The sequence below is a fragment of the Ixodes scapularis genome, unplaced genomic scaffold, assembly GCF_016920785.2.
Source record: "Ixodes scapularis isolate PalLabHiFi unplaced genomic scaffold, ASM1692078v2 PGA_scaffold11__112_contigs__length_91849675, whole genome shotgun sequence".
Lineage (NCBI taxonomy): Eukaryota > Metazoa > Arthropoda > Arachnida > Ixodida > Ixodidae > Ixodes > Ixodes scapularis.
Window position 1 is genome coordinate 42,375,442 of NW_024609837.1, and position 25,461 is coordinate 42,400,902.

Consider the following 25,461-nt stretch of genomic DNA (forward strand, 5'->3'; position numbering starts at 1 on the left):
CGTACCGGGGAAGCCGTCGTAGCGTATCCGATGTGCAAAAAACGGTTCCCTAGAACTTTATATTACTGGATCAAAATTACCGTATCATAAACAGCTTATCTTCTTAATCCACTAATTTCGGTAAACCATGCTCCAGTCGGAGAGTTGGTTCGAAAATTCCTTGGCAGAAAACTTGTACGAACAAAGAGCACAATTAGGAGAAGGGGAAAAAATAGTGACGGTTACGAGTCATTTTAGTACTCCCAAAAGCAGTCAGATTACTCTTGTGAATACTTTCGAATAAGTGTGCTTAAATGATTACAAGATTACTTTAAAAAGTAATTGATTTAAGTAATTTGATTACTTGCAATGGGTACCGTACAAGCCTGCTCTGATGTGAGGTGGTTTACGTCTGAGATGCTCTTTATCGGCCCGTCAGTCAGAAAACCTTTTTGTTTAAGAAGAAAAGAAGGTCGAACTCTCCGCTCTTGATCGATATCATAAACTGAGAGTGCGGGGATGACTGCTGGGGACGCACGACACGTTTGCAATTGATTCTTCATTTTTTCACAGCAATATTACAGCGATAGCTGTAAAGGCTCGTTCACACTCTTGCGACCGAGTACGACTGAGAGAAACGAGATATCTTACAACTTCTTAAATGTTTTTAGAATGAGGGAACGCACTGGCATTGTGGCGCCATCTATGCGGTGACCCTGGAACTGCATTTCACAAGAGCGAAGGTTTTGCGGGATTTCCGAGGTCAAATGTGCGTTATACCCATAGAAAGGCTCGTTTATAACATTGACAAAAGTTTTTCGAGCCAAAAAAGAAAGGATAACGCGCGAGAAATAAAAAAAGATATGCCGGACCGCCGGGTTTACACTGCTTCGCAATAGATGGCGCCAGTGTGTTCTCCGGTTTAAGAAGTTTAAAGGAACCCAGGTTTAAGAGGTCGCAAGAGTGTGAACGGGCCTTTAGTGGTACACTTCACGGTTTCGCGCGCTGGCCATTTTCCACGCGGGCCAGTTTCAGCACTCCCCCAAACATTCCAGGGGCCGCTGATAAAAGATAACAAAGAAGCGAGATAACATGCATGGTCATCATGCATGGTGGCAAGATAACATGCATGGACAGTAAAACAGCCTCCACCGGCAATCTGGCAAAGCGCTGCGATAGGTGCCCATGTGATCCAGAATTAGCACAAACGACAATTCTCGGGAGATAGGCAAATAAATTTCCTTTGAATTTAACTATGCGTTCTGTATCATAAAGCGAGGGGAGAGCAAGTGCGTTAGTGCCCCGTCAATGCACTTGACAGATACGGAGTTTTGTTAATTTATGGGGTTTTATATATTAACGTCTGTGGCGTTTCTCAAGGGTCATGCTAATGCATTCCCCAAGGATCCACCAAGGGGTCTTCCTTTACTGTTCTAAACGAAGAGTCAGAAATACGTTATTAATAGTGCGTGTTTGTTGCAATAAGCCTTATTTGAGAGTGCACTTTGTCACGTCTACTTCCTCGTCCCTGTTTATTCGGAATCCCGGAGAAAAACTCACCGGAGAAAAGCTCACCGGAGAAAAGCTCACCGGAGAAAAGCTCACCGGAGATAAGCTCACCGGAGAAAAGCTCACCGCAAACCCAGCGGATGCGAAGAAAAGCTCGCCGATTTTTTTTTCTTCTTTTTATATGGAGGCTATTGGATCATGGGTAACATATATCAATTTATTATCATTAAAATTCGTCAGCTTTGTAAAAAGATGATGTCCTTTTTTGTATTATTTGTTAAGCTCATTCAATAATATTGCTCCCAAATTAATAATTGCGTGCGAGTGTTTTCTGTGGCTTACTCTGCAGGCAACGAAAGCCCAACTCAAAAGTTTATGAACTTGAAGAACAGAAAAAAGTTTGAAAATTTAATAATGTCTGCATAAAGCCTAAAAAGCAAAACTGTCAATGGCGAACATCCGAAAGTGCATGCGCAACAACGCGATACCTAAATTCCTCTTTGAAGCTTTTGTTAACCTTTGAAAACAGGATAGAACGGTCAGTAGAAATTGAAATTTCTTTCTTCCATGGACATGCACGTTTTGTACCCGTTCGTGCTGGTGTGTCCAGACGTTCCCTTCGTGTGATAGTGCCCTTCTACGGCGAGTTACCCATGACTTTCAGAGCCGCACACTGGCACCGTTGTTACTCGTGACCTATATAAGAAGTAGTCTTCTGTACGGTAGCGAATAGGGCGAGTTGGTAAACGTCATACATGATGATAACCGCTCAAAGAACGACAACGGAGTCAGGACAACAAACACGACAGGACAATCTGTTCTTGCAACTAAAGTTTTGTTAGTGAAATTAACAGAAAGAAAACAGTGTAGCCGACACTGATTACATCTACAAACACCTACTTATCTATTAGGCAATGCACAATATTTTGAACTGAAACGGTTCACCACACCGCTGTTCATATTAGCTTGCAAAGAACAAACCTCTTTATTTGACAGAGCTATCGACGGTTGTCAATAAATTGTTGTCTTTTTTACCGGTGTACGATGTTCTGATTTTGTACTTGCGGCTTCATTAATATACAGAATGGGTAATTACTGAATTCTGAGGAATTAGTAAATATGTCCAATGAACTTCGAGAGCATTACAAAGAAGTGGACATATTTTTAATGAAGTGACGAATGCGAATTAGGTTAAATGGGAACGTTTGGCGCAAAATCCGCTGAGTTAGAAAAAAAAAAATCGGTGAGCTTTTTTCCTCATCTGCCGGTTTTGCGGTGAGCTTTTCTCCGGTGAGTTTATCTCCGGTGAGCTTTTCTCCCGTGAGCTTTTCTCCGCCGCCCGTTTATTCGGGACTTTTCGTTCAGCACGTGTGACTATTTGTACCAAAGTGACGTACGAAACCACGCTCCCGTCTTACGCAGACACCTGAAATGCTCTCAGCTTAGTACACCTTCGTTGGTTCCAAAACGCTATAGAATTTTCGTCCGGTGTGTTGCTCGGTTTAATACAAAAGTCCTATGCGGACTCAATGGTGCGCGCTCGCACTTGTACCGTGCATTCAGTCACTCCGCTCCGAAAGGACACCTATAGTTGCTCCGACGTCACACCTCAGCTACCGCTGTGTTCTACCTTAAGGGCTCCGTAAGTGTTTAAAAAAGTTTTACATTCCGTGTGCCTCTTTTGGGGGAATCTGTCAGCTTGTCTGCTTACATGTGTTTCGCCCGTCTTTTTGTCGCTTCAAATAGACTAGAGTCACTAAATAGAATACGCTTCAGTGTAACGACACTCCAGCCGTCTTGGTGCCTGAACTCATGGCTATCCGTTATCCGAAGCTTGGTCTGAAATCGCGCGAAACGGTTTTGCAATGCTGCAAGAGTGTTAAAACAGTCCGTGTCAAAGCAAAACGATATTCTCGACACCGTATCACAAGCTCAGGAAGCCGTCGCTTTAAATCGCGATGGTCGACAAATGCGCCGTTCTCTGCACGAAACACAAAAATGAAGGCGCCCACATGAAGGACGGAGAACAAAGTGTCAATACTCTAAGCGTAACTAATTTTGCGGCCCTACTAAAACGAAGTAGTACTGCAAGCGTCACCTCCATGAAAAACTATACACCGTCGGACATACGCAGCGCCTCCCATCGCATCTTCGACGCACTACGGCAATCCGATATACGGCACATGGAGGGGCATCCAAAGATAGGAGTGGTTCTTGCTTGTTTACCCTTTTGCGATTCCAAAATGCAAAGAAAGCAGGACGATAAAAAAAAAAGAAGGTATACATCGGCTTTGGGATATGTTTGCACTGCTTTCTTCGAGCTCTGAACTCCCAGTGAGAAGAGAGAAGGTATTCCTTGCGCCGCGCAGTGCTATGTGGGATTGACGGCAAGGTCTATTGTTGAGTCCAAGTTTTAGTTTTACATGCGTGTATAATGTAATTTGTTTTCTATTGCGTAATAATAATAATAATAATAATAATAATAATAATAATAATAATAATGTTTATTTACGCGTGTAGTTCACTTCATAGTGAGGCGGGTCTGTCAAAGCCAGACAAAAGGCTTGTTGGACAAGACCCCACTGTTTGTGATAAAAAAGCGTCCCCACACACGCAAGCTTCCAAGCTCAACATACATCACAATATAAACGATGATGGTCACACAAACACATGCACATACGCAGCACAGTTAAAAACTTGCACTTTTAGATCGGAGCATTTGCTTCAGTTTTTTTAGTGAGTCCACAGTGTAAACATCGTCCGGTAGGCTATTAAATATATAGGGAACATAAAAATTCCGAATTCTTTTTCCGTAGTTTGTCACAACAAAAGGCATTTCATAGCGCTCGGTATGTCGAAGTGATCTAGATACGACATGAGGTACTCAAGAAGTCCCCAGGAACCGTCGCTCCTTTTTACTGCTCTGCGAGTTTTCACTCGTAATCGCTTTCAATCGGAACATCTGACGCCAACGAGCTTTTTGTGACTCGGACGATTCCTCTGCGTCGTGGTGGGCACCGACTTTGCTCAAGATCGGGTCCCCAACGTCTTCGCTGACAGCATTCCAACGGGTAGGCCTAAGTGACTGTGCGTCTTCGCCCGGCTCGGCTCCTAGAACGCCCGTTGTGCGCGAGCTTGCCTGGCACGACGATCTCCACGGTGAGCAAAGCATCTCGCGCAAGCCTGCCCAACACATCAAGGCGACGCACGTGACACGGGAGTACAGCACTTCACATCTTTCCCTTCTGCGTGTGTGCTATGTCTTCTCCACTCAAGTGCGCTCAATGCCACGAGAAGATTGTGAACGATGGTCGGCACATGTCCTGCGCCGAGTGCAGAACATCGTATCATCTGGGGAAGCTTTGCTCCGGTGTTGCGGAAAACACATTCAATGCCATGGCTGTTGGAAAACGAGAGGTCTGGCGCTGCTGTGTGTGCCGACAGCGACACAGCGGGAATGAGTCTCGAAGTGAAGCCAGCTCGTCACAATGCGCGTCTCCTGCTGGTACGGAACATCTTCGGTCGCTGGAAGCTAAACTGGAGTGTCTCACCTTGCTGAAGGCCAATGTTGACACCCTCCTCGACTTACCAACTCAGGTGAATCAGCTCCTGACATTGAAGCCGGTAGTCGAGAGCCTGAAATCCGCAGTAACGGAGGTTCAGAAGGCCGTAGACTTTCTGTCGGCTCGGTAGGACTCTCTGCTGTCTACAGCCACTACCAACTCAACAGCGATAACAGAGCTCCGTGAGGAAACGACATTGCTAAGGAGCGTGGTAACAGAGCAGTCTCAGACCATCGAGCACCTGAAAGAAGAGCTGAACGATAGCGACCAGTACAGTCGTGTCTCAAACCTTGAGATACATGGACTCCCTCATGCCCCAAGTGAAAACTTAGTCTCCGTTGTGGGCGAGTTGGCTGGCAAGCTAGGCCTTGAAAACTTTCAGCCAAGGGACATACTGGCGGTGCATCGTCTGCCATCGCGGCGCGACGGCCCTCCAGTTATCTTGGTTAAATTGGCTTCAGTGTCGCTAAGAGAACAATGGCTCGCCACGCGAGGTAAGCTGAGAACTCTGGCAGCAGAGGGTTCGTTGCCCAAACTCTTCCTCAACGAGAGCCTAACGCGAAAGAACAGGGAACTCTTTTGGATGGTACGGGAGAAAGCAAGAAGCAAGCAGTACCAATTCACTTGGGTGAAAAATGGGAAGCTATTTGCAAAAAAAGTCAGGAACCTCGTCACTGGTTCGCATCCACCGGTTGGCCGACCTGGAATTGATTGTGTAACTCTTTTTGTTGCTAAGCGGCTTAAAACTGCCAGTGGATAACAACCGCATCGAATAAATGGAAGTACAGTTTCGTCAATGTTCAGATTTTTCTTCATTTCAACGTTTCTCGGAACCGGCTAGTGATAGTACTCTTGGGCTCTTACATGTAAATATTCGAAGTATTCGTAAATATTGGGACCAGTTTGTAATAACTGTAAACAATACGTCACCACTGTTTGATGTTTTTGTGCTAACAGAGATCAATGTTAAAGACGATTTCTGTGGTGAGTTCCGGATACAGGGATATAAATCATTCTTTCTTACACGACCGATTGGACGAGGAGGAGGAATTGCGATATTTGTTAAGGACTTGTGGCGTACTGAAACACTTGATGTAGAGTTTTGCCATTGCGAGTCTTTGTCTATGAGGCTATGGAATGATAAGTGGTCCTTGATTTTATTAGCTTTTTACAGACCTCCCTCAGTTAATCCTTTAAGATTTTTAGAAGAACTAAAAAATAAACTTGGCAATTTTCAGTCTGTCGACATCTGTTTAGTAGGTGATTTCAACATTGATACGCTTCAACCCGCCAAGTCTATTGTATGTGACTATCTGAATCTTTTAGCGCATTTAGGTCTGGAGGAACTGATTTTAGCTCCAACCCGAGAAGAACTCTTGGATAATCACCTCGTGGCCTCATGTCTGGATCATATAAGCATACGCGCTCCGAATGCTGTTGCAAAATCGGCCGTAATAGAGCAAAAATTAGCCGACCACTACTTTGTGGCGTGTCAACTTGCATCCCAACTCACGATGAAATCAACAACACCGATAACAAAAACACTGGAAATAACTGATAAAATTAGATTTGATAATTTGGTTAAAACCTATGATTGGAATAGTTTACTCTCTATTCAAGACTTTGATGAAGTGTACTGTAGGTTTAGAGATATATTTGACTACTTCAAGGACAAATCTAAAAAGGTTATCACCCTGAGGCGACGTCGTAGCGAACAAGAATGGTTAACAAGTGACATTTTGTCAGCTATCCGCTGTAAAGATGTTCTTTGGGCTAGATGTCGGCGATCTCCAACCAATACAAACTTGAAAAAAGAATTCCGTAGCATGCGAAACCGTGTAACCGCGCTTATTCGATCAGCAAAAAGAAAATACTTTCGAGATAAGTTTTTTAAAGCAAGGTCAAATATTTCAATGACTTGGAGTTTAATAAATCAATTACGAGGCACGGGTGTAAAGAGATCGATAGATGCCTCCCTCGAGAAAGTGTTTGGTAACAATACGACAAAACTAGTAGAGGATTTCAATATGTTCTTTTCTAAATTTTCTGGAGTAGCTCGGGATGATACTATGTTCACGGCAGATTTTCTTGATTATAATGTTTCCTCGGCATTCCTTCCCGAAATGTCTGAACATGATCTACGCACTTTGCTTTTTAGTTTCAAAACTAACAAGGCGCCCGGTATCGATGGTATCAGTGCAAATGATCTGCGCCGAAATTATGATTCTATAAAACTTGTGCTCCTTCACATGTTAAATGGTTTCATTTCCTCCGGAATGATCCCGGTTGATTTGAAAAGTGCGCTAGTGAAGCCCGTATTTAAGGGGGGAGAGAATGAAAAACTTGACAATTATCGACCAATTTCCATTTTGCCCTGTATTGTTCAAATCTTAGGAAAACATATTTTTCAAACTATGACGGCCTTTCTTGATCACTTTAATATTCTGTCGCCCAGTCAATATGGGTTTGTCAACGGACGTGGGACACAGCCACTTTTGGAAGATTTTTCAGATGAATTACATCTAGCCTTCGAGAGGCATCAGATTGCTTGCGCACTTTTTATTGATATAGCAAAGGCGTTCGATTCAGTGAGTCACAATATTTTACTAACAAAATTGCAAAACATTGGATTCCGTGGCACATTTCTTTCTCTTCTCCGGAACTTTTTAACTGAGAGGACACAGCTAGTTTCTATAGGTAATAGTCGAAGCTCCCGAGTTACCTTAAAGGCTGGTGTTCCCCAAGGTTCTGTTTTGTCACCTCTTCTTTTTAACATTTTTGTAAACGATATGTCTAACTCAGTTTCAACATGTAAATTGTTCCAATATGCGGATGACACAGTGTTGCTTTCGAAACATCTTGATTATCCTGTAGCAATCGCATTACTCCAAGAGGACACTTGTCAACTTAATGACTGGTTTAAGACAAATTGTCTTACGATAAATGCATCTAAAACTCAGCTTGTCTGCTTTCGTAATCCTCTTAAGATGTTAACGCCCAATCATCCTATATATATGCATACCTCTCTTTGTACATCTTGTAACTGTTGTCCCATATCTTATGTAGATCAAGTTAAATATTTAGGAATTCAATTCGAAAGTGATTTGTCGTGGAATTCTCATCTGTCAAAACTTTGTAAACGACTGAGAAATGTATCTTGTTTACTGTAAAATACCAGATCTTTAATACCTTATTCAACGAAAAAGACAATAGCTCACGCTTTGGCATACAGTGTTTTGCGTTACGGAATAACTATTTTTGGTCACAGCCCAGGACGATGGGGTCAAAAAATAGACTCAGTCTTAAAAGGAATATTTAAAAGCATTGTTTATGGTTCCATATCGCAAACTGAAGAAGAGATCATAGCAGTCTTGAGCTTGCCATTGTTCCACTCCTTATTGGTTCAGACCGTTATATTGAAACACTTTTGGTGTGATAATTTCAGAGTACCTCATGTCGTATCTAGATCACTTCGACATACCGAGCGCTATGAAATGCCTTTTGTTGTGACAAACTACGGAAAAGGAATTCGGAATTTTTATGTTTCCTATATATTTAATAGCCTACCGGACGATGTTTGCACTGTGGACTCACTAAAAAAACTAAAGCAAATGCTCCGATCTAAAAGTGCAAGTTTTTAACTGTGCTGTGTATGTGCATGTGTTTGTGTGACCATCATCGTTTATATTGTGATGTATGTTGAGCTTGGAAGCTTTCGTGTGTGGGGACGCTTTTTTATCACAAACAGTGGGGTCTTGTCCAACAAGCCTTTTGTCAGGCTTTGACAGACCCGCCTCACTATGAAGTGAACTACACGCGTAAATAAACATTATTATTATTATTATTATTATTATTATTATTATTATTATTATTATTATTATTATTATTATTATCGTAAAACATCAGGCTCAAAGTTTCCCTTCTGGTTCTCGCACGAATTACGTACTTTAATGAATAAGAAATTGCGCGCTCATCGAAAGTTTAAAAAGAACGATACCCCCGAATTAAAATCAGAATTTGGGCACTTTAGGTCTCTCTGCAAGGAAGTTTTTAAACGTGATCGTCAGGCGTACACTGATTCCGTCGAGTTGCAGCTAACTAAAAATCCCAAAGAATTCTGGAAGTATGTTCGCTCTCGGTCCCAGAAAAAAGGTAGAGGAGAGATCACCCTGCTGGACTCACAGGGAAACTCGACGACAGATGTTTGTGAAATTTTTGCACGCCACTTCCAGTCTGTTTTTAAGCATCATCCAATCCCTTCAACTACTGCCGCGCCAGCTGTCTCTGGGAATGCATCCTGTATTGCACTCTTTGACGAGGAGCTACTGCATGAGTGTGTAAAAAAAATGAAACCATCATTGTCTTCTGGCCATGATGGTATTCCGTCAGTCCTCTTGAAGGCATACAGTGCCATATTTATTCCTGTTCTAGTACAGATTTTTAACAACTGCCTAAAGAATGAGGTCTTTCCCGCCATGTGGAAAACGGCACTTGTTGTACCTGTGCATAAGTCCGGTCCAAAAACAAATGTGTCGAACTACAGACCTATATCTCTTCTTTGCACATTTTCGAAGCTCCTCGAAGTGGCACTACACAAAATATTGTCATTCAATCTCAAGCGTTATCTTATCCCTAACCAACATGGATTTATGGCGGGTCGCTCGACCACAACTAATCTCGCCTGTTTTATGTCAACCGCTGCTCACGCCGTCGCTAACAGAGGCCAGCTTGATGTGATTGACTTGAGTAAAGCGTTTGACATTGTTAATCATGAAATGTTACTGGCTAAACTGTCAAAGCTAGATATTCACAACTCATTGCTTTCATTGCTCGAAAGTTATTTGCGTGACCGGAAGTGCTTTGTTAGCTCGAATAATAATTTTTCTGCTACTTATGAGGCGACAACGGGTGTGCCTCAGGGCTCCGTTCTCGGACCTCTTCTGTTTTCAGTTTTTGTTAATGATGTTTCGACTGTGATTCGTCACTCTTCATTTCTTCAGTACGCAGATGATATTAAGATGTTTATGGAGGTACGAGAAGACCGAGACTGTGTTTTGCTACAGAGAGATGTTGATGCTTTTGAAGAATGGTGCCGGGGGAATGACCTAAAGATAAATAGCTCTAAAACGAAAGTCGTGTCGTACACTCGTAAGACACATAACATTGTATTCCCATATGTTATTCAGACAGACCTTTTGGAACGTATGAACAGAATCAAAGATCTTGGCGTAGTGTTTGACAGCACCTTAATCTTCTCCAGTCATGTGGATCACATCGTGAACGCAGCTCTACGCACGCTCGGTAGTGCGTGCCGCATCACTAAAGAGTTTATTAACCCCTGCACATTTCTTATACTCTACAGTGCATTGTGTCGACCACAGCTTGAATACGCTTCTGTTGTATGGAATGGAATTTGTGCCACAAATTCCTTGAAAATAGAACGGGTTCAGAACAAGTTTCTTTCCATCTATAGACATCGTTGCTCAGCGCGCATTGTACCCACCACTACTGATGTCCCTGTCCCTGTTCAGCGTAGCGTGGCACTACCTACCCTGCTTCGTAGGAGAGAACTTGCCGATATCTTATTTTTATACAAACTTGTCCACGCCGTCACTGATTGCACGGTATTGACGTCAAGAGTACTCTTAAAAATTCCTCTAAAAACAACAAGGCAAAATGCGTCCTTCTGCAACAGGCGTCTACTCAACCTCCACGATCCTGTGTCCAGACTTGGGCATACTTATAATTCTTCTTTTTCTGAAACACTCGACATATTTAACAATAACACGCTGCAGTTTGTAAAAACTTTAAAGGCCATCACTTAAATTAGAACTGTATGCACTAACTTGCGGCGTTCACGCCGAAATTCCCCACTTTGAATGCATTTTTTTTTCTTTCTTTCTAGCAATTGGTGTTGGCGGTAGTACCCTTAAGCTTATCGTATGTTGTGACTTTGTGTTTACTTTTTATAATTTTTAAGTGTATTTTTCTAGGGCTTGTCCGTTGTTTGTGTTGTCCGTACTATTGCTTTATACCCTGTTCTGCCTTACATGTTAACACAGTGCACCTGTACCAAGACCGCAAGGTTGTTCCCGGGCACGAATAAAAACATTGATTGATTGATTGATTGATTATTATTATTATTATTATTATTATTATTATTATTATTATTATTATTATTATTATTATTAAGACAATATAACTGTATCCCGAACACCCAGGGCAACATGCTTGATCTTTGCTTCTCGGATCTTGACTGCATAGATGTAACTGAGGGTGCGTCAGGCTTGGTTCCCCCCGACGGATATCACCCCCCTTTGGAGATTAGTATACCTGTCCGACAGGGCATGAGACGTTGTTCACGGAAACATCCTGAAGGGAATAGACACAATTTTTGCGCTGGAGATTATGTTAGTTTGTACGATCATTTCTCCAATTACGACTGGTCCTCAATTATCCTGTGTTCTGACGTTGATCAACAGGTTCGCGATTTCACTCGAATCGTCCCAGAAGGAATGGATCAATTCATCCCGCTTCGTAAAACATCAGGCTCAAAGTTTCCCTTCTGGTTCTCGCACGAATTACGTACTTTAATGAATAAGAAATTGCGCGCTCATCGAAAGTTTAAAAAGAACGATACCCCCGAATTAAAATCAGAATTTGGGCACTTTAGGTCTCTCTGCAAGGAAGTTTTTAAACGTGATCGTCAGGCGTACACTGATTCCGTCGAGTTGCAGCTAACTAAAAATCCCAAAGAATTCTGGAAGTATGTTCGCTCTCGGTCCCAGAAAAAAGGTAGAGGAGAGATCACCCTGCTGGACTCACAGGGAAACTCGACGACAGATGTTTGTGAAATTTTTGCACGCCACTTCCAGTCTGTTTTTAAGCATCATCCAATCCCTTCAACTACTGCCGCGCCAGCTGTCTCTGGGAATGCATCCTGTATTGCACTCTTTGACGAGGAGCTACTGCATGAGTGTGTAAAAAAAATGAAACCATCATTGTCTTCTGGCCATGATGGTATTCCGTCAGTCCTCTTGAAGGCATACAGTGCCATATTTATTCCTGTTCTAGTACAGATTTTTAACAACTGCCTAAAGAATGAGGTCTTTCCCGCCATGTGGAAAACGGCACTTGTTGTACCTGTGCATAAGTCCGGTCCAAAAACAAATGTGTCGAACTACAGACCTATATCTCTTCTTTGCACATTTTCGAAGCTCCTCGAAGTGGCACTACACAAAATATTGTCATTCAATCTCAAGCGTTATCTTATCCCTAACCAACATGGATTTATGGCGGGTCGCTCGACCACAACTAATCTCGCCTGTTTTATGTCAACCGCTGCTCACGCCGTCGCTAACAGAGGCCAGCTTGATGTGATTGACTTGAGTAAAGCGTTTGACATTGTTAATCATGAAATGTTACTGGCTAAACTGTCAAAGCTAGATATTCACAACTCATTGCTTTCATTGCTCGAAAGTTATTTGCGTGACCGGAAGTGCTTTGTTAGCTCGAATAATAATTTTTCTGCTACTTATGAGGCGACAACGGGTGTGCCTCAGGGCTCCGTTCTCGGACCTCTTCTGTTTTCAGTTTTTGTTAATGATGTTTCGACTGTGATTCGTCACTCTTCATTTCTTCAGTACGCAGATGATATTAAGATGTTTATGGAGGTACGAGAAGACCGAGACTGTGTTTTGCTACAGAGAGATGTTGATGCTTTTGAAGAATGGTGCCGGGGGAATGACCTAAAGATAAATAGCTCTAAAACGAAAGTCGTGTCGTACACTCGTAAGACACATAACATTGTATTCCCATATGTTATTCAGACAGACCTTTTGGAACGTATGAACAGAATCAAAGATCTTGGCGTAGTGTTTGACAGCACCTTAATCTTCTCCAGTCATGTGGATCACATCGTGAACGCAGCTCTACGCACGCTCGGTAGTGCGTGCCGCATCACTAAAGAGTTTATTAACCCCTGCACATTTCTTATACTCTACAGTGCATTGTGTCGACCACAGCTTGAATACGCTTCTGTTGTATGGAATGGAATTTGTGCCACAAATTCCTTGAAAATAGAACGGGTTCAGAACAAGTTTCTTTCCATCTATAGACATCGTTGCTCAGCGCGCATTGTACCCACCACTACTGATGTCCCTGTCCCTGTTCAGCGTAGCGTGGCACTACCTACCCTGCTTCGTAGGAGAGAACTTGCCGATATCTTATTTTTATACAAACTTGTCCACGCCGTCACTGATTGCACGGTATTGACGTCAAGAGTACTCTTAAAAATTCCTCTAAAAACAACAAGGCAAAATGCGTCCTTCTGCAACAGGCGTCTACTCAACCTCCACGATCCTGTGTCCAGACTTGGGCATACTTATAATTCTTCTTTTTCTGAAACACTCGACATATTTAACAATAACACGCTGCAGTTTGTAAAAACTTTAAAGGCCATCACTTAAATTAGAACTGTATGCACTAACTTGCGGCGTTCACGCCGAAATTCCCCACTTTGAATGCATTTTTTTTTCTTTCTTTCTAGCAATTGGTGTTGGCGGTAGTACCCTTAAGCTTATCGTATGTTGTGACTTTGTGTTTACTTTTTATAATTTTTAAGTGTATTTTTCTAGGGCTTGTCCGTTGTTTGTGTTGTCCGTACTATTGCTTTATACCCTGTTCTGCCTTACATGTTAACACAGTGCACCTGTACCAAGACCGCAAGGTTGTTCCCGGGCACGAATAAAAACATTGATTGATTGATTGATTGATTGATTGATTATTATTATTATTATTATTATTATTATTATTATTATTATTATTATTATTATTATTATTATTATTATTATTATTATTATTATTATTATTTCAACGACAACCTGACAAGAACAAACAAGGACCTGTTCTGGCAAGCCAGAACCAAAGGCAGGGACAAATCCTACAAATTTGTTTGGGTAAAGAACGCTACTATCTTTGCAAAAAAGGACGAAAACTCGACGGCAGTGCGCATCTCTGGCACTAGGGATTTACAAAAAATAGTATGATAATGGAAAACCCAGTAGTACTTTCTGGCTTTCCTTCGTTTCTTGACCTTTTCCCGCCTAGTGCTAGTGCGCTCACTGTACTGCATGTTAACCTAAGAAGCATTAGAAAATATTGGGATGAATTTCAGTTGATTGCTCGAGCAGTCGAGAACTCTGTCGACGTTTTCGTTTTAACCGAAATAAATGTTCGGGAGGTTTTCGTTTCACAGGATCAGTTTTCTTTACCGGGATTTGACAGCTTCTTTTTGACGCGTGACGCAGGGAGGGGAGGAGGAATAGCCGTGTATGTAAACAAAACATGGTCAGTAGTAGATTTAGCGGTCTCCTTTAATCATGCCGAGTGTCTCTCGCTGAAGTTAACTAAAAATAATTTCGAAATATTTCTATTTTCGGTGTATAGGCCACCTTCAGAAAATGTGAACAAATTTCTAGAGGAGTTAAATACTAATTTAGAAAGTATAGCGTCTACCAGTAAACTTTGCATCGTGGGTGACCTAAATATTGACGTAATGAAGCCTTCAAGATCATTCGTATGTGACTATTTAAATATTCTCGCTAACTACGGCATCGAATGCATAATAAATGTACCAACACGAGAGGAACACCTGTCCGATAAATTGGTTTCGTCTTGCCTTGATCATATAAACGTTAGAAACTCTGGTATACCTGTAACATCGGCAGTAATCTTGCGAAAATTGGCGGACCATTACTTCGTAGCGTGTCGCATTAACTTTTGTGGTATTTCAGAAAAACCTATACAACAGCAAAAAGAAACAACAATCGTGGATTCCCGTCAGTTTGATAGATTAATTTCTTCTTATAATTGGAATATACTTATTGAAAATTTTAATCACCAGGATGCGTATCTTAAGCTAATTGATATTCTGTCGGATTTCAAATCCATGAGCGTAAAAACAATAACTGTAAGAAAGCGCAGGCAGAATCAACCTTGGCTTACCACAGACGTCTTATCTGTGATCAAAGAGAAAGATATGTTATGGGCACGATGCCGCCGTTTCCCGAATGATAATGAATTCCGTTTGCAATACCAAAGTTGTAGAAATCGTGTAAATGCCATAATTCGCTGCAAAAAACGTCAGCACTTTCAAAATAAGTTTTATAGATCACGTTTTGATATTTATAAAACCTGGGCCTTGGTAAATGAGGTTAAAGGAGTTTCAAACAAGTCTTCGATAGATGACGCAATTACCAAGCATTTCGGAACCGACTTACAATCGGTTACTGACACTTTTAATTGCTTCTTTGCTTCCGTGTCAGGTGTATCAAACGACAAAAATATCATTCCTATTAACTTGAACCGCTCTTGTTCGGCCTCAGCGTTCTTGCCAAGCATGACACCACAGGACCTGCGTAATCTTGTATTTAGTTTTAAGCCTAGCAAGGCTCCCGGAGCAGATAATATTCGCATCAGCGACTTACGGCGAAATTTCGACGTTCTGTCTGGTATTCTGCTTTACGTAATGAATGGGACTATCAGCTCAGGGGTCATTCCAGTTGGGCTAAAAAGTGCCATTGTCAGACCGCTTTACAAAGGAGGAAAGCATGATAGCGTAGAAAGTTACAGACCAATATCTATTCTCTCGTGTTTATCTTTGATACTTGAGAAGCACCTTTTAAAAGCAATGACAGCGTTCCTGGAAAAGTTTGATCTTTTTTCGCCGTCTCAGCACGGTTTTATCCCGGGACGTGGCACGGATTCACTTCTCGAAGATTTTGTGGATAAGCTACACGACACTTTGGAAAACAACAAATATGCCTGCGCTCTTTTTTTAGATGTTTCTAAGGCGTTCGATTCCATTAGTCACAAAATATTAATCAAAAAGTTGTTTGACTACGGGTTTAGGGGTCCTTTCTTTAATATACTTGAAGACTTTCTGACGAACCGGACACAGCGGGTTTCTGTTAACAATACCCAGAGCGCCAAAGTATTTCTTAAAGCCGGAGTTCCTCAAGGTTCTGTGTTGTCTCCTCTACTGTTTAATCTGTATGTGAACGATCTTGCTAAGGCGATGTCAGGTGGTGACATCTTTCAATACGCAGATGATACTTTGTTACTTTCCCGCCATATAAATTTGCGCAGTGCACTTAACCTGTTACAAGTTAATGCTACAAAGGTAATGGACTGGTTTCAAACGAATCTTATCAAAATTAACGTTCAAAAAACAAAACTGATGTGTTTCTGCAGTCCATTGAAACATAAATGCCTTGATTTTCCATTTGTGCTCCACACGTCAAAGTGTGCTAGCTGCAGCTGCTCACCTATTGAATATGTTTTCACAGCGAAATACTTGGGGTTATATTTTGATAGTGACATGTCCTGGAACTCGCATCTTAGCTATGTTGCTAAAAGGCTCCGAAGTGTATCATGCATGTTATATTCCACAAAATCATTTCTTCCTTTTTCTGTTCGAAAGATGGTGGTCAACTCTTTAGCCTATGGTGTTTTACGTTATGGTATCACAGTCTACGCAAACTGTTCGATGATTTGGCAAAATAAAATTGATAGCATATTGAGGGGAATTCTGAGGGGCGTAGCTTACGCTCCTCTCGATACTCCAAGTGACGAACTGTTTTTATCTTTGCGCTTGCCGCGTTTTTCAGCTCTTTTTAAAAGAAGTGTCATTATGAAGCATTATTGGATTACCACCTTTAAGACCCCCCGTGTTTCCGAGCGTATTCTAAGGAACTGTGAACGCTTTATCATTCCTCGTGTTTATACCAAGTACGGAAAACGATTACGCTCGTTTTATGTGCCTGAACTTTTTAATGCCCTTCCTGATTCCTTTTTAGAGTTGAACTCAAAACGTCAATTAAAGAGACAGCTAAAAACAATATGCTAAACTTTTAAATACTTATTCTTGTCCCTACATTAGCTCCTTCAAGTGATTGTTAAGTACTATTTTTCTTTTTGTCGTGTTTTTGCTTTTTTGATTGACCTTGTCTTTGTAGCTCTAAGACATTCTAGATGATGTACGGTTTTCTTTATTTGTATCATTCAGTATTGTAGTGTTATAGTTGTTCTTTCAGAGTTATAGTGACCTTGTTTCTTTTTAAGAGATCCTTCTTGGTGTTCGGTTTTCTTCGCTTGTATTCTTATTTTTTTCAGATTTTTTAATATATTTTTTTTTTTCTTTTTTGCATTTCAAATAATTCATGGCTTTTGTTTTGTTTTCATGTGAATAGTTTTGCTATTTTCTACGCCGCTGCCGGGTCCAGTCCCACAAGCCGCTATTGGCTTTTGACGGACCCGCATTTGTATATATTGTATTTATATTTGTGCAATAAAATTATTATTATTAAATTATTATTATTATTATTATTATTATTATTATTATTATTATTATTATTATTATTATTATTATTATTATTATTATTATTATTATTATTGCATGTAAACTACACATACAAAAACAGACCTTCCGAAGCCTCATTGGGCTTGTCTGGCAGCGTTTGGCAGACACCGAACGAAACACACACCACAAATGGAGCACATAAGATAAAAATGAAACGAAACGAAAAATTAAACCAAGGTAAACCAAAAAAAAAAAAGGGGGGGGGGGGCTATACTTTAATGCTTCTCGGTGCTTTCTTCCGTTTATACCTTGTTGTGGCATTAATAACACTCAACGGGAGTTTATTAAAGCATGCTGGGACAGTACAACCATTTCTTGTAAAACACCGAGGCGTCGGATAAATCTCTTTTGGTTTGACATTACGGGCAGGGACGTACGGGGTCTTAAAGCTGCTAGCCCAAAAATGTCTATGCACGACACTTTCAATCGATAACGAGTTAAAGTCAGGCATAGATAAAGTCGCGAACACATCAACGTTTTTATCAAGGCCTAAATCATAGGAAATGTTATTTAACCTAGAATGTTGAATTGTGTTAATTCTGGTTTGCCAACGTTGGGCACAATGACCGTACACAGATATGCCATAACGGAGTACACTGTAGCCTAGAGCATGTATAATAACTTTTCGGACTGATAACGGCATATTGTATCGAATTTCGTACAGAAAACAAGACACTGAACGAATCTGCTTACAAATATGAGCTGGATGAGAGTTCCAGGAAAGTTCATCGTCGAAAAAATTACCAATATACTTCACAGTTGATGTATATTTTACCGGTTCACAAGCACACAATAAACAATTGGGCGCATGTAGCAATAAAGAAGAGGCTGGCCTAACTTTTTTCAAGGGGTTATGAAAACAAATGAGCTGCGTTTTCGAAGTATTAACAATAATTAAATTAGCTGCAAACCAGTCCATAATTTTATTCGCAGCAGCTTGCAGAGAAGAGATTGCATCTAAATAATTGGTAGCTCTGGATAAAATAACTGTATCGTCAGCATACTGAAACAACGAATTGACACAGCGTTGTAGAGGTCATTAACATAAATATTGAACACTAATGGGCTCAAAACAAATCCCTGCGGTACACCAGCTTCGATTGACGAAAATGTGCTCTGGAAATGCCCAATTGAAACACACTGTCGTCGATCGCTTAGAAAGTTTAGAAAATATAAATTCACCAATGTCTTGTTGTTTCTTTTTTTTTTATTTGCAAATGTGTAAGGCTTTGATTTTCATACGTGCTCTACTGCTGTTGTAATATGAGGGTTAAGGTCCACTCAATCTGTTTCTGACAGTTTTCCCCCTTGTCTCCACCGACTTTGATTGGGAAAATAAGGGATTATTATTATTTATTATTATTATTATTATTATATTCGATGAACTGTCTAGGGCTTGTTTCGTACTGTTTATTTTAAGGAATAGCCCCTTTACGATATATATATAGAGAGAGAGAGGGAGAGAAAAAAAAACGTAGTGCAGGATGACGAAAAGTATATACGGCAGAAAACACACTTGAGACGGTTGTTGAAGTTTTTAAAACGTATTATTCGTAAAGTTCGTCGACGTTTTGGCCTGAGACAGACCTTTTTCGAGACTGAAAAGACTGAAAAAAAGAGAGTCTCGAAAAAGGTCTGTCTCAGACCGAAACGTCGACGAACTTTACGAATAATATGTTTTAAAAACTCCAACAACTGTCTCAAGTGCGTTTTATATATATATATATATATATATATAGTGGGCATGGTGGCATAGGAGCCAAGGGGCCGAAGGCGTATATATAACGAAGTGGAGAACTCACGGTGAAAAACAACAAACAGAGGAAGTTTAATCGACAGTTTCGCCGAGAGACTCGGCTTCGTCAGGAGATGACATGAGAGGAGATGACATGACAGGAGATGACATTTTTGAATGTCATCTCCTGACGAAGTCGAGTCTCTCGGCGAAACTGTCGATTAAACTTCCTCTGTTTGTTGTTTTTCACCGTGAGTTCTCCACTTCGTTATATATATATATATATATATATATATTGTTCGATACAGACTGTCGCCTAGTAATACAACACCACCCGCACAAACCCAAGTTCTAACAATGAGCATCCCTATCGATTACAGGCTTCCATCGCAGATAATAAAATCCCGCTCCAACATAAAGTTATCAATGGGAAAGAGACCGTAAAAGCAGCGGCTGAACTCGCTCGCGGTAAAAGCCCATTGAGCCGGACTCTAATGCACGCGCATTAGCCCAGAGAGACTATCGAGTTCAATTGTTGGCCACCGAAGCGCGGCGGAAATGCTTTCCGCCACGCTGCGGTCGTTCCGCGGGTACGCGATCGATCGGGACGGTTTCAAACTCGGACTTTCCCAATGGTCGAGGTATGCACCGCTCTACGTTGCACAGTTGTAGAATCTATCGGATCAGACTGTTGGCAAGTCACGTTTACGACCGCGACACTGAACTATAAACAAATATTTAAAAAAAATTGTTTTGTTTTTTTTTGCACGTGAAACAATATGTTGGAAAGGATTCCAAAATCCGAGAATGTTCAATCACCTGGCCATTTCTCAGCGAGACAAAAAAAAAAAAAAAAAATACAGGTTCCCCCTTTATACCTCGGATGTGTGGGGGCAGCCCTGCGCTTTAGATCAACAGTTTCCCGACGCACATAATATCGAACACTCGGGACTTTCGATCCCCGTGCATAACCTACATAAAATTTGTCACGTTGTTTTTTTTTTCTTTTTTGTTTTTAAAAGAGCATATATATCAAAACACACGGATAAATGAATAGATGGGTTGTAACCTTCAAATTCAGCGGCGGTTTTCGCCACCTAGACATATAGATTTTTTTTTTTCTAAAGCTCAATCGCTAAGTTGATTAGATGTCTTATCCATAGGTGTGTACAGGTTTTCAATGACGGAATTGCAGAACTCCTTTCCGACATCGATCAGGGAATCCCCGTGTGAATGATGTAATGGAAAGTGCAGCTATCGTCTTGAAGTGGTACGAAACGAAGCACGATATATTTGTTTAAACTCACAAAAGTTTTTTTTTCTTTAATTGACGCGTTACGTGCAAATAAAGATTTGCTGCCTCGCGTGCCAACACCCGCGCAAGACGTCGTTTCGCATGCAGCGAACAAAATCATGAAAAATCTGGTTGAGTTATTTTACTTCCGTAATGTTTACTTCGTGTAGAAGTATCTCCAAGGTACACACATTTCCAGCGCTTATCATCGCCCGAGCGAAAACGGCTGAGTCACCGGGTCATGAACGCATGGGAGGCGTACGCAATTCTCCAGACGAGAGCTCTTGCGCATGCCCAGAATGCGTTCCAGATCCCAGTAGACAAACATGGGAGAGCACAGATGGCGACTGTTGGAGCGGTCGATAGCGTGAGCAAACTCATGCCTGTTCGTAAACAGCTCGAACGTGTATTCAAATAGCACTTTATGTACCCAATAAACGTTTGTTCGCTTGGCGGATCGGACGGACACGTCAAAGCGACGTGATCAAACCTGTGGAGGAGCCCTTGGATCATCGAATCGACCGCGCCACCCCTGCCTTGATCACCGGGGGGGGGGGGGGGGGGGGGGGGGGGGGGGCGACATGTCTACACATTTATGCTGCCTTGCGACGCTCTAAGACGCAAATGTCGAAGCGAGAACTTACGAAGCGCGAAGAATTGTTGTTGCGGACTGTCTTGGCGTTCCCGAAGGCTTCCAGGATGGTGTTGGACTCCAAAATGACGTCTTTGACGTGCTGAAAAGAAAAACAGCAATTGAGTCAAAACGATGTTGCCTACCATAAACAATTGCTTTGTAACTTTTCGGTACTCTAATTATCTATCGGTACAACAATACGTGTAACTTCTATTTGTGTAAAAAAAAAAAAAGAAAAGCTAAAAACCATTTACCTTTTAGTCTATCAATCATTACCAAAGCACCTGAGCGGGAAGCACCAGTATTTAGTATTATCTATATATACTGTAACTAGAATATAAATTAGTTCAACCTTAGTTCAAACTTATACGATCAATCACTAAATAAATAAATCTATCAATCAATCAATCAGTCATCATTTAAACACCTGCACATGTGGATAACCCCCCACCTCTTACAAATATATATATATATATATATATATATATATATATATATATATATAATACGGAGTTAGTTATACAAAAAAAAACTCAATTAATTATGATCAATTAATCAAGTAAGATTATATCACCTGCACACGCGGACCGCCACCGGAGACCTGGGCGATGTACGACATGATGTACTTGGCCGCTACTGTCTTGCCGGCGCCACTTTCGCCCCTGCATTAAAAGAGACACACAAAAAAACACATTAAAAACACTTCAAGCGGCCCTGGAGCATCGCAGTCACTTCACTCGGTGCGTAACATTAATGGCAAAAAAAACTTGACGTCACTGCGTTCTGCTGGTAATTATTCTCGATTGTTCTTCTCAATATAAAACCAAACAAACAAATTCGATGGTGCGAAATGTCTGCTGCAGAAGGCTCCAGCGGCAAAACTTCCACAACGGCCGTTGATGTGACGTTAGTGCATGTCATGTAATAGTGGGCAACATTTAGTATACCCCGTTTCACACAGAGTTCGAGCGCAGCCAACCAATGGAGCCAATCAAACAAGAAAAAAAGTGAATCGTCACGCCTTTCGTCGCCTTTGAGCGCTCGCCGCCGGCTAAACCAATCGGGCACGGAAAAGAGCGCGGAATCACACCGCATTCACCGTACGTCATTCGTTCCGAACGTTACTTGGTGGAAACATTTAAAGGTGCTTTTTTTTTTCTCTCGGATTTTTGTTTTACAAAGAAGTGAGTATCGGTTAATTCGCGACGCAAAATATAGATATAATGCACAATTGTAAGCCATCAAACATAAACGTCATAGTTAGCTCCGGGTTATTTTCATGTTCATTCATTATAAAATAAATGCCACTAAGATGTGGATCGCTAGTATGTCCAAACACAAAGAGCTAATAGGAAGAAAAAGGGGTAGCTACACGCAGTACACGTTGTTATATATCGAGGACATTCTGCTCGTTAAGGCAACTCTATACGCGACAGCAGTGTTGTATACGGAACGGCGTTCCAAGGAACGACGTTCCTGAAACTCGTTCCGAGGATCTGCGTTTCGAGAAAGGAAGGAACGCCGCTGTTTCATCTTGCGGTGGTGGAACTGGAACGTTTCGTTTTTGACGAAACGGCAAGAGGAACGGCGTCTCTCTTTTTTTTTTTTTTTTTTCCTTTCTTCTCGTCTACTTAACTTTAATACCAGAGTTTGACAGGCATCTAGGGTTTTTAGTAGCAGCTATTTCAACGTCGGATAACAAAATAACTCCAGTTGTTATTTACAAAACCGCTTGTAAAAACGTTTTTTTTTTCTTTTTAGATTTTATACAAACGTTTTGCTACGGAAAGGAAGAATGAACGCCCGTTTGTTATGCCCGCTTCTTTTGCTTCCCGACGACAGACATGGACGGCAGTCGACTTCCAACGGATATTTCTCGAATGACAGTATAGCCGAGTAACCCAGAGACACGACGCCACACCCCTATTGCCGGGCTGAGGTGTCGGACGTCACCTTCCTCGCACGTTTTTAGGAAAGAGGCGGGGCTCCAAAAAAGGGGGGGGGGGGGGGGGGGGTGGGGGGGGGCGAGGCAGACTTCGCGGAGCTAAGAAGTGTTTGAGGGGTAGTCGAAAAAATTGGAACAGAGACCATAGCGGCGTGTCGACACGTATTATTCGTATAATATAAATAATGTAATTCAATTCGAATATTTTCACTCGCTCGCTTTATTTTACGTACGGATTATCCGGCACAATATGCACACTAAAAAAATCCGTTCTTAAAAGGTTCTTCGACGCCTCAAGCCTACGGCTCCCTGGCCCCTAAAGCACTATCGCCCCCTGGCGCACTAGAAAGGCAACTGGGCCATAAAGAATTCAATCGCATCAGAAAATGAGCTCAAAAGACTACCTTATAAGTTTTTTTGTTTTTTTTACAAAGGAACCTTTTAGGGGGTACTTAAAATAACTTTTTAAAGTGCGAAGTATGGACAGGCCAGAGAACCCCTTGCAGCTCTTTTACGACCAAATTATGTTCTAGAGTATGGAATTAGCGTACGCAAATAAGACTTTCCTGCAATGGGACGTTCCGGTCGGAGAAATTTAACGAGAACGTCATCATATCGCAAAAGTGAAACTCGCCCAGGGAACTCGTTCCCGGATTGAGAAGAAACAAAAAACAAACCTTCGTACCTTTTTTTTTTTTTTTTTTTTTTTTGAGCAACGTTTGCAATACTGCGCGGTAATAGCAAGTTTTAGAATAGGGGGCCCACAGCTTGGGGCACCCAAGCTGTAGGGCCCCCTATTCTAAAACTCGCTAATTAGGAAGCGTAGGTATAGGCACCGATGAGGTGTGAGACCGGCCCCGCTCACGCCTGGTGGGACAGGCCAAAAAAGAACAGTGTGGGCGTGTTCCACCCCATGGTAGTGGTATTTGGACTATTTAAATACATGTACAAATACCGTAAGCTTGCGCAAAAACATGGAGATACTACACGCTGAACTTGCATAATACAAGAACTGATAAGCCTGAAAAGAAAAAAAGAGCTGTGAGCACTTCCTTTTACTCTAAAAAGAAAAAAAAAAGAAAACAGAACATACTCTTTACAAGCTTTTTCTCAAATCGACGATCATCGAGTTGGAGAGTTGAACCAGACTCGATATTCTAAACGGTTTCGTCGTCAAAACGCTCTTTTTTCTTTCTTCCTTTTATTTCGTTTTTTAGGAAATTGCGCTCAGCGCGCAACTCGTCGGATTCACCCGAACAGAAACACAGCCCCACCGATTTAGAAGCTCAACTACCGAATTGCACGTTTCCACGACGCATGGGAAACGCCATCGCTGTGTTGATACTCTATTTATTTTGTATTTTTGAGGGAAAGGGGGGTACTACTTTGCAGTCCCTTTCCTCTCCACGATACCTATCTTTTTTTACGCTGGTTTCAATCTTTTATATTGGTGCTTCGCTTTTTTTTTTTAAATTTTTTTTTCTCATCGAAACTCCCAAGGGGAATTTCGATGCGCTTCGATGAACAACAATCGGTTTTCTGTGGGCGGCTCGTTTGAGCGGGTCTGATCTGCGCAATACCGGAAATTCCTTCTCTAACTTCAGTCTCTTTTCTTTTATTTAACGCGAAGAAAAACAGAGGAGGAAAGACACTTCAAAATATTGATCCTTTCGTTACATTTCTGCCCTACCTCGGAAACCGAGTCAGTGTTGGGGACGCAACTGAAGTCCTAAGGTCCGGCAGAACGTGGCCGACGAAATATGTGAAGACTAATGCGTTTTTTGCGCGCTTGTGGGGTGTAACCAAAGACATATTCCCAACTGCCAAATAAAATAGAACTTTTTATTTCTTTTGAGGCTATCTTCCGCTTTTGACCTATACACTCTAAAAAAAAAAAAAAAAAAAAAAAAAAACCCGTGCGTCTACTTTTCCGCACATGACCTGAATTTATGGAGGAAGCTCAGCGAATGACGATGCCGAAACATATGATTAGACCAAAAAAACGCAGCCTGAGTTGTGACATTAAGCAATGCAAGCGTGACGTTTTGCATTGCTTAATGTCACAACTCAGGGCTGCGTTTTTTTGGTCTAAAAATATGTTTCGGCAACGCCATTCGCTGAGCTGCCTCCGTAAGTTGTGGTGATTGACTCTCCAAGGTGTTGTAAGGGAAAGCAGACGCACGGGCTGTTTTTAGAGTGTAGGACAGAGGCAAGGCGCGTGCTCATCACGCTCTGTTGGCTGTCGTCAATACCTCCGCACCCCATCTCCGGAAAAAAAATAATAAAGAAAGCGGAGGAGAGGACAAGAAGGACGTAAAATGTGAAAAGCCGTGCTGTTTACATGGTTGATGTCCTTACCGAGCACGGGACGCTCACGCCGT

At 41.6% G+C, this 25,461-nt stretch overlaps 1 protein-coding gene across 1 annotated transcript in view; it reads right to left on the reverse strand.

The window, feature by feature from the left end:
• The window catches only part of LOC8040270 (unconventional myosin-Ie), a 350,045-nt gene that overhangs the window by 77,013 nt on the left and 247,571 nt on the right, over positions 1-25,461 (reverse strand). The window contains exons 5-6 of the mRNA XM_029979890.3: positions 21,710-21,797; positions 21,146-21,235 (exon numbers count right to left, since the gene is read on the reverse strand). Coding sequence (XP_029835750.2) covers positions 21,146-21,235; positions 21,710-21,797 — 178 coding nt within the window. The remainder of the gene's footprint in view (positions 1-21,145; positions 21,236-21,709; positions 21,798-25,461) is intronic.